Genomic DNA, 10,366 nt, shown 5'->3' with positions numbered 1-10,366 from the left:
ATTTTATAAATGGAAAGTATGAATTCAAAAGTATGACATATTGCCCTAGCCAGTATGGCTCAGTGGATAGAGCGTCGGCCTGCAGACTGAAGGGAACCCAGTTCAATTCCGGTCAAGGGCACATGCCTGGGTTGCAGGCTCGATCCCCAGTAGGAAGCATGCAGGAGGCAGCCAATCAATGATTCTTTTTCATCATTGATGTTTCTCTCTCTCTTCCTTCCCCTCTGAAATCAATAAAAACATATTTTAAAAAAATAAAAATGTTTTAAAAAAAAAAAGTTATGACCTATTCACTTGAAATCAATAGCAACAGAGTCAGACCAGCAAAATGACTGGTCATTCACAAACACTGACCACAGGCTCAGGTTCAGCTTGCTCCAAAGCAATTACTCCCACTCTCTTAACAGCAGTCAGATTTAGGTCACCCACATTCTTGCAAGCTAATTTGATAAAAGTTGACCAGGCTTAATTCCTAGGTTTTATTTGTGGACTATTGTAAACTATGGTAAACATCACAAAGGGAGTTCCTCATTCCAAATCTTAAAAACAATCCTTAAAGAAAAACTTCTCTATTCTCTTTGGTTGTAGCAAAAGAAAATGCTTCCTTTCAAACACGGTATTATATTCTTAAAGAAAACACAATTTTTTAAATCCATGAATCTTCATTTAAAAGAAAACAGTTGAGTTGTTTAGACCTTGATCTCACTTGGAAAAACAATGAAAATCATAGTCTGAAAAGTGAAAGGAGCGAGGCTCATCAATACCACCAAGCTGAAAAAGAAACATTGAAAGAGCCTATTACTTATTTTACAAATACTCAAAGCCTATCTTAAGGAATCCTGATTTTTCAGGATACAAAACCCTGCCCTAAGCTTTTCTGATCTAGAAACAGAATTTCAGATTGGATCTAAGAACCCATGCAGGGCCATCTAACGTCATAGTTGCTCTGTCAGCTCATTCTGATCCCAAAAAGCACCCGGTGAGGGAAGCACTTCAACATCATCATCCCTGTTTTGCAGGTCAGAACAAGAAGAGAGGTCAATTAGCTCAAAAGTCACAAAGCTAGGAGCAACCTAGAAGGACTAATCCCCTTGCCTGCCCAACCCTGCCAGAATTAGACTTTAACTTGCAGGTATATACGTAAGGTCAAAGTACAGGTCTGAGGACTACATCAAGCCCAGGTGACCTGAGGTACATAGTAAAAGGCAGATTTTTAATGTCCTGACTTGAAATTTCTGGGGATGGACTACAGAAATATGTTGTCAATCAAGTTCCCCAGGTGATCCTGAAGACCATCAGTTTGAGGATCACCAACATGAATGAATCCTAAATCCAAGCCAGAAAACCCATTTGTTTACCTATCCTCCATGCACCACAGAACTTGCCAAGCAAACCAAGCAGCTTATTCAAATTTACTGTACCAGTGACCTAACCTGAGTTAGTCACAGCAAAAGACTTTATGTGCCTCAGCCTAAAGAGCCAGGTCAATGGACTTAGGTCAGAGGTACAGTTTCAGCTTCACTCTTTCCAAGTTAACTTCTCAGTTGACATTACCCAACAGTATCTTCACAAACTCCATGCACTCCTGGAGGTATCTTCTTTTAGATTACCAACACATAAGGTGTCAAATTCCTTCTGAAGATGCATACATAACACCATTAACTTCTAGAGGAAGTAATGTGGGTGTAACCCTAGTCAAAATCATCAAGTTGGGTTTACATAGCATCCAAATTGTGGTAGGTATACTCTAAAGATCATACAAAAAAACTGCCCTCTACCCATTTAACTTGTTATTTCGTATTGAAAATGGGAGCAAGTCTCCTTTTGAATTCATTTCTTACAGGAGAGAATTTTAAAAAGGAGAAAAAAATGGTGAAAATTGCCGAAACTGGTTTGGCTCAGTGGATAGAGCGTCAGCCTGCGGTCTCAAGGGTCCCAGGTTCGATTCTGGTCAAGGGCATGTATCTTGGTTGCAGGTGCATCCCCAGTGGGGGGTGTGCAGGAGGCAGCTGAACAATGTTCCTAACTCTCTATCTCTCTCTCTTCCTCTCTGCAAAAAATCAATAAAATATATTTATTTTTTAAAAAAATGGTGAAAATTTTCATGTTTATTTTATAGATTAAGATTGTGCTCCCGGCCTCTGAAATATACTTTCAAGAAAAAGAAAAAAAAAGAAGTATCTCCCCATGGTCCTGCTGTATATCTCAGGAGGAAATAAACTAAAAAGGCTATTTTCACAGGAGCTTGGCCAATCCTTGACTTCTGAAAGACCTCTCACAGTATTATGAGAATTTACAACAGCAGGAGGCTGAAAAATATAATATGAAGACTAGAGAAGAAAGGAATAGGCTGAGAAATAAGCACATTTGAAAAACAGTAAAAGATTTTTAAAAGATCAATACTAATTTAAGAAAGAAGTATCAGTACCTTATCATTTGAACCTAAAAGAACACATACCAGGGCAAGACAAATTTCAGAAGACATGACACTCTTGAAATACAGAATTTTATTTAGAAACTGCTTAAAGTAGAAAAAAAAAAAAAAACCCTGTCAAGAAAGACCAGGTGGAAAATGGGTTCCCAATAAAATGGAATTTTAGGGCAACAAAAGTCTAAAGGCCACAAAAGAGAAATAGCACCACTGTTATTTGAACAATGGCTAGTTACTTGCATTTTTGGCATTGTTAATCACTGAATCTGGGTTTCTCTCTGAATTTCACACAGAGCATGCACTACACAACAATTTATTATAAAATACCTGCTTTCTACACACATTTTAGACAAACTACCACCATCAACAAATCAATACAATTACATCAGGGGCTGAACAAGCTCAGTAGTGGGTGACACACATTTTGCAGAATTCTGCCAAACAAAGGAACTGAATAGGCTGTAGGCAAAGCAAATTAGGGGTGTTAAGGAATGAAATAGTTTAAATATTAATAATTAATTCAGACATGGTACTGTATTTTCTGCAAAAGAAACTTAACATTTAGTAACACACTAACGAATTTCATCTCCAAAGAGATTAGTGCACTGGCAAAGTATTCTGGTATCAGTGGAGGGCTGTGGACAGCAGGTACCAAAAACACCCAGCCTTGCAGATCTCAAGGTAGCGATGGCCTTCACTGATCACTCCCTTTGTCAGAAGTCCAAAAAGAACTTGCAGCATGATCACCTGCCTGCTGAGCTTTCACTCTAAGCAGCAAACTTTAAGGAGCCAAAGAGGAGTCCCCAGTGGGCAAGGGATGCAGAAAAACGTGTTAAATGTAAACTTAAAAGACAGCAAAGTGGGACACAAACCCCCATTCAAATCCCAGAGATGTGGGCAAGTCCCCAAAAGTAGTTGTTAGATTTTAAAACTGAACACACCTCATTTCCCAAAAACACAATACACAGAAATTTCAGGGGTAACTGGAAAAATCATCAGAGAAATGCTCAATGAATATCAAGCTATTCAACTCAAATATCTCAGGGCTGAAACATACCCTCTATTCATTCAGCCAACAATGCCTCTTGCTTCTTAGCAGAGATGCAATTGGTCAAGGACACCAAATGGCTTTAGAGAGCAACTTTTTAAATTTTCCTTCTGGGCCAAGGTTAGGCCTATGAAGATTCAAGCAGCCCTGCAAGGCCTGTGAACAGCAAGTTCTAAAGGTTCCAAGGTCTGGCCCTTCCTTCCCAGACACAAGGGCAACACACAAACTCTCCTGTCAGGTTAAAATTTATATTTTAAAATATGCAAACGTAATTTAAATACTCTTAAGGCATTCATTTATTAAAACGTTCTCTGCCAAGATTTCACATTAGCTTAAAATTAAAATCAATCTTTACATTTCGCTACTGAGGTATCCACCTCAGCGTATCACATAAAAACACCTTCTCCAGCAATCAGTGTTACCAGCATCCATATGGTGAGCCCATGGTCAGCCTCTTTGTTCCATAAGTGAACAACTAGATGTTAATACTGCTCTGCTACAAGGTAAAAGCTCCTAACTCAAACTTATTGAAAAAAGAGTGAAACTTCTGCAAAGTGCACTTTAAGAAGAGGTACTTTTTGCTTATGAAAAGAAACCAGTGAGTCCTCTAAAAATAATAAAAGGGAGTATTTTACAGTTAAGCACATGATTTGGAGTGAAGAATTAGGATGTTGCTCTGCTGGTCCAAGCTGTTAATACTCTTCTTGTTCCTCCTGTGGGCCCCCTTCATCAGGTATCACAAAGCCTTCCTAAAATAGGAAAATGAGAGGAAAAGCTATTACTCAACAGTGAATGATAAGCTTCTAATGTGGGTTCACTTTCCTCAAATTTAAAGTCCTGCCTCTACCACACACTTGGCATTTAATGGCCTAAGGCCAGGGAACCCCTATTTTATTCCTCAGGCAGAGGAATCACATCTCACAAAATACAAACACTGAGCACAATCAAATGGTGATGGACATTTATACATTGGCTTGATTATGATGATGATTTCACGTCAAGTTGTACTTAAATATGTGCAGTTCATTATGTCAATTCTACTTCAATAAGATTGTTTAAAAAAAAAAAAGTTAGCCTGGCTGGTGTGGCTCAGTGGTTGAGTGTCAACCCAGGTCATGGTTGATTCCTGGTCAGGGCACATGCCTGGGTTGTGGGCTTGATCCCCGGTAAGGGGTGTGCAGGAGGCAGCCGATCCGTGATTCTCTCTCATGACTGATGCTTCTACCCCTCTCTCTCTCCCCCTCTCCCTTCCTCTTTCTGAAATTAAAAAAAAAAAAAAAGAAAATGAAAAAAAAAGTTACCCTCAACAATCCCTAAGGTCACCATAAATTTCATTACTACCATCACTACTCAATAAACTGTCTATAGGCAGCTTTTCCTTTATACATTCCTTTGACTGCATTTAGAAACTATGCCTGCTATGTAGGAGTGTTGTGGGTGTTTTAAGTGTTTACACATAAACATGTCTGTACAAAAATAGCTGCAAGACTGACCCAACACTAGTATCATGGGAAATCAGATTTGGGGCTCCCACCTCACACCAGCTCTAGGGCATTCTGGCATATACTAATGGCTGCAATAACATAAAAATTAGACTTCCCACCCTAGCTGGTTTGGCTCAATGGATAGAGCATCAGCCTGCAGACTGAAGGGTCCCAGGATCGATTCTGGCCACGGGCACATGCCTGGGTTGCGGGCTCAATGCCCAGTATGGGTCATGTAGGAGGCAGCCAATCAATGATTCTCTCTCATCATTGATGTTTCTATCTCTCTCCCTCTCCCTTCCTCTCTAAAATCAATATATTTTAAAAAATTAGACTTCCCTTCAACCATCATCTTATTTTTTTTAACAAATCTCTATGGCCAAATTTACTTAGATATGACTCAAGTAAAATAATACTCAAAAAATAAATAAATAAAATAAAATTAATACTCAGACTAGCCGAAACCGGTTTGGCTCAGTGGATAGAGCGTCGGCCTGTGGACTCAAGGGTCCCAGGTTCGATTCCGGTCAAGGGCATGTGCCTTGGTTGCGGGCACATCCCCGGTGGGGGGTGTGCAAGAGGCAGCTGATCAATGTTTCTCTCTCATCGATGTTTCTAACTCTCTATCCCTCTCTCTTCCTCTCGGTAAAAAATCAATAAAATATATATTTTAAAAAAAAATACTCAGACTAGAACAAGAACCCCTATATCCTCATCTTTGTTTTCATTATCTGGCACAGAGCAAGCCTGAAATAAGAATTTATTTAACAAATTATTCACTTTTCAGTCATTTTAATCCCTCAAATTCACTTGATATGTTTGGAGAACAGTATTAATAACAGCATAAACCTTCTGTCTGTACTAGTATACTACATATATACTACAAAGTACTTAGACATATACTATAGACCTTGCTAGGAATGCAGAAAAATTATAATATAGCCACTAAACAGTGGATACATCAAGATACCAAAACCTAAATCGAAGAAAAATCAGTCTTCCCTGGTCAGCTAATATAATAATATCAGCAGATTCAGCCAGCCAACATGGCTCAGAGGTTGAGCATAGACCTATGAACCCGGAGGTCACGGCTCGATTCCCAGTCCAGGCGCATGCCCAGGTTGTGGGCTCGATCCCCAGTGGGGGCCATACAGGAGGCAGTTGAGCAATGATTCTCATCATTGATGTTTCTATCTCTCTTTCCTTCTCCCTTCCCCTCTGAAATCAATAATGTGTGTGTGTGTGTGTATATGTATGTGTGTGTGTGTATATATATATATATTTAATTTATATGCAGATTTGGCTGTGTAAACACATAGATTCCCAATAAACCTGACCACAAAGCACTTTGAGGAAATGGGAATCAGACACAATCTTGGGAGGGAGGAGCAAAGGTAAACTCTGACAGCTGTGGGCAGCACACACAAAAAAGGAGCCACGTGCCTGGTTCGGTTCTCCAGAGCATGCAAGGAGCCCTGATAAAATGGAGGCAACAACTCAGGCTGAGAGTTCTAAGCTGCAGGGTGTGGAGAGGGGATGGTGCAGCATGATCATTTAGTGGCACTCATTACCTATCAGTAGCCACAAACTACAGAAGCAGGGCAAACCAGCCACCTACTTCTTCCTATTCCTGCCTCAAGGGCTCACAGACCTCAAGGCAAAGGCTGGAGCTGGCAGAAGTGCCCTCGGGCTGACTTTGAAGAGTCAAAGATGAAGTCCTTTGTGAACGCTATGGTGGAACTCGACAAGCATCAGCACTGAGTTTGCCAAAACCAACCAGATAAAATTCATTTTCTCTTAGGTGGCAAAATGGCAAATATCCTCATGTCAAAACGTACATCTGTGGCATAGAGAATGTCCACAATCCTCTGCAATACAGGGTTGTTTTCCCCCTCGTTCTCCTGGCAAATCAATTCAATGTTCCTTAGCTTTCCAAAGTAGAAATCTCTTTCTTTCTCCAAGTCTTCGACAGTAAGTTTCAATACGTTGACCTGCACAAGACATTAAGAAGGGTGAGAAACTTGGCATTCATGTACCAGTAACATATCACACAAACATCTAACCCAAAAGGAGATGTGGTCTTTCATCAAATTCTCTAATATGGACAAAAACCCATTTCAGTTTAGTATCAATTTTCTCCAGGCCCAGATAAATAACACGGGCTTGTTCATGGCCACCTTAAATATAATAATTCTCACAAAAGGGCAGATACCGCCATGAACATTCAGGAACTTCTTAGGGATTGAGAAAAGATCTAGGAGAAGAAACTATGGGAGCCTGAGACAATTATAGAAGCAAAATCCACCCCACCAGGACTCAATCATAAATTGAGTCCTTACCATCGATCAATCAAGTTCATATATTTTTGCATGTGGTGGTCAATGGAAACAGAGGGCCTGGTCCAGGGGACAGAGTAGAAATGGCAAGCCAGGAGGGGAAGACTAGTTAAAGATGACTAATACTAGCCAAAGACAGCTAGGACTTAGGGAGGCCTGGGCACAGAAAACTCAGTGGTTTTTCCCTTCCACCCCTCCTGTATACTGGGGGGAGGGGGATCCTTAACTCAAAAGAAAAACATCTTCTGTGGAGTGTCCTGGCCCCCGTCTCTCTCTGAAGAGTCTGAAAAGGGAGAGAAGACAGCGGAGGGAGGGAACAAACCCCACCACATTCCACTGCTAGCTCCCTCCACTGAGCATCTCATCTGCTCACCACACATGCAGCAGGAGCTTCTAGGAGCTCCACTGAGGGGCTCTCAGTTCCACAAAGGGACAACAAAGAAATCCATCTCAGTGCTTAGGCCAGGACTCTTAACTAGCCAAGAGTAATAAAAGTCATAACCATTTTCCCGGTCCTTTATGTATTTTTAGCATGGTGCAGCTTCATTCCAGTATATTTAAATCTATGACATGTGAATTCACTTTAACTCTCACTAAATGTAAATTACAAGGCTTACTGTGCAGCATAAAATCCTCATGGAACTTACAGGCTAGGGGCACATGGAAAACCAAGCCAGGAAATCAAAGGTAAAGCAGATGGGAACAATTTGGATAGCAGGGAATCTGAGAGCCAGAAGGCACTACAGAAATCTAGTCTGAACTCATAGCTGCAAAAACTGAAGTGAACAGCTGATCTAGCTTCCCTACAGCCTGATGAAGAAGCCAGACAAAACCAGAGGGATCAGTACTGGCCCTATCTAGTTCCCCCTTCATAACCTGCAGTCAAGAATCATCCCGAGATGTGGAGCAGAAGACTAGAACCAGCAAGACCATTCTATCAAAGACTTCTTTTTAATTTCAGAGAGGAAGGGAGAGGGAGAGAGAGAGAGAAACATCAATTATGAGAGAAAATCATTGATCAGCTGCCTCCTGCACACCCACACTGGGGATCGAGCCCACAACCCGGACATATGCCCTTGACTGAAATCGAACCTGGGACCCTTCAGTCTGCAGGCCGACGCTCTATCCACTGAGCCAAACTGGCTAGGGCTATCAAAGATTTAATGTTAATGTTCATCATAAAAGGCCTGAACAGACCACATCAGAAAAATAAAGAAATACCTTTATCAACCACAGAAATCACTTTTTAAAATAAATGAAAGTTTCAATAAAGTACTACCATTACCCATAACCAGATTACACTAAACTGTTCAAAAAAAAGATAAACAAAAACAAAAAACAAAACTAAATTGTCCATTTCCCTCAATTCTCCCCACCCCTGCTTTTAACTGCTGCCGGTTGCCTTTCCTTAAACTATCAGTTACCTCAAAGTGCAATACAAAAAGGGATAGAAGGGCAAGAGTTGACCAACCCCAGCAATAGGAAGCTGCCTTGGATCTTCAGTTGCAAGATCCAAAAGCCTGGGAAGAGGCCTTCTAATCACATTAGTGACCAAGAAGGAAAGGGAAACCAAAATACCTTAAAAAGGTATGCTGGCTCATATTTCACTAGTGCCTTCCTCACAAATCATTAAAACCTTCTCTGGCCTACACATCATCCAGGGCACCGGAACCCAGCCTTCTGGGCCCCACCTATAAGACCAAAGCAGCGTTCCTCCTCACTATCACTCAGTAACTACGATTCCACAAGAAACACTCAGAAGTACACACTATGTCACTTGGCACTCCTCTAAATGCTTCTTTATGAGGTTATTAAAAATCTGTGGCTACTAATCAATGTCACTCTTAGAACATTCTCTTGTAGTAAAGTAATAGCCATAATCTAAGAAGCCCCCAAGAAGAATGCTTAGGACTTGCACTGGCCAATTTGGCAGCTATGAGCCACACGTGGCTATCTAAACCCTTGAAATGTGGGCTTCCAAATGTAAAACATCTCATTGATAATTATTTATACTGATTATGTCAGAATGATATTTTGGATATATGGGGTAATGTGTTATTAGAGTTAATTTAACCTTGTTTCTTTTTCCTTTTTTTAATGTGGCTATCAGAAAATTTCAAATTATATATGTGCCTCACATTTCTGGTTCACATTCTGTTTCTACTGAACAGTGTTGCTCTGGAATAAAATCAAATAAAGGTAAATTTCTCAAGAATGACTTAAGAATGTGGAATTGCTGCAGATCTCCCAATGATATGAACAGTACAAGGTAATTTGTATAGAATAGACTCTTCTCTTATCCTAACAAACTCATCTGGCTCTATTTCTCCTATTGGTCATAACCCCAGACCTCCACACCTTTGTTAGGGCCACAAATTCAAATATTTTCAGGGGCCAGAAAGTTCATGTAATGAACCAAGGGAGTAACAGGGTGTGGGAAAGCCTTTGGCAACCTAGAGAGAAGCTAAAATCTTTTATATTAAAAAAAAAAAAAATTAATTAAAACCTTGTGCAGCCTAGTGGTTTGGCTCAGTAGATAAGCACTGGCCTTGGACTGAAGGGTCCCAGGTTCAATTCCAGTTAAGGGCACATGCCTGGGTTGCGGCTCGATCCCCAGTGGGGGTTGTGCGGGAGGCAGCCAATCAATGATTCTCTCTCAGCATTGATGTTTCTATCTCTCTCTCCCTCTCCTTTCCTCTCTGAAATCAATAAAAAATATGTATTAAAAATAATAATAATAATAATAACCCTGTGCAGACCAAAATATTTCTGAGACAGGGCTGAACCAGCTGAGTATGAGCTGGGTTCAAATCCCAGCTCAGGTTACTTAACCTCTCCGAGCCACACTATCCTTATCTGTAAAACCTCATAGGGCTAATGTAAAAGTGAAATTAAAGTGCTTAATAACATAATGGCATGCGCACTCTAAAAGTGTGAACTATTTTTGGTTTTGCTATTAATGTTCGAGTGTTCCATACAGGGTATTAACACTTGTGTACTTATTTCATACGCAAAATATTTTATTCCTGTGAACTTTTAAAAAACACTTCAAGATCTATCTCACTGT

The 10,366-nt window shown here is 40.4% G+C and overlaps 1 protein-coding gene across 1 annotated transcript in view; it reads right to left on the bottom strand.

Annotated features, from left to right (window-relative positions):
* Positions 1-2,489: 2,489 nt before the first annotated feature.
* MAPRE1 (microtubule associated protein RP/EB family member 1) overlaps positions 2,490-10,366 on the bottom strand; it is a 29,070-nt gene continuing 21,193 nt past the window's right edge. Inside the window, exons 6-7 of the mRNA XM_079784329.1 lie at positions 6,802-6,954; positions 2,490-4,228 (exon numbers count right to left, since the gene is read on the bottom strand). Coding sequence (XP_079640455.1) covers positions 4,172-4,228; positions 6,802-6,954 — 210 coding nt within the window. The 3' untranslated portion in view covers positions 2,490-4,171. The remainder of the gene's footprint in view (positions 4,229-6,801; positions 6,955-10,366) is intronic.

Source organism: Cnephaeus nilssonii, assembly GCF_951640355.1.
Source record: "Cnephaeus nilssonii genome assembly, chromosome: 11".
NCBI lineage: Eukaryota > Metazoa > Chordata > Mammalia > Chiroptera > Vespertilionidae > Cnephaeus > Cnephaeus nilssonii.
Note: the sequence above shows the minus strand (reverse complement) of the source record. Positions and strands in the feature narration are given on the sequence as shown.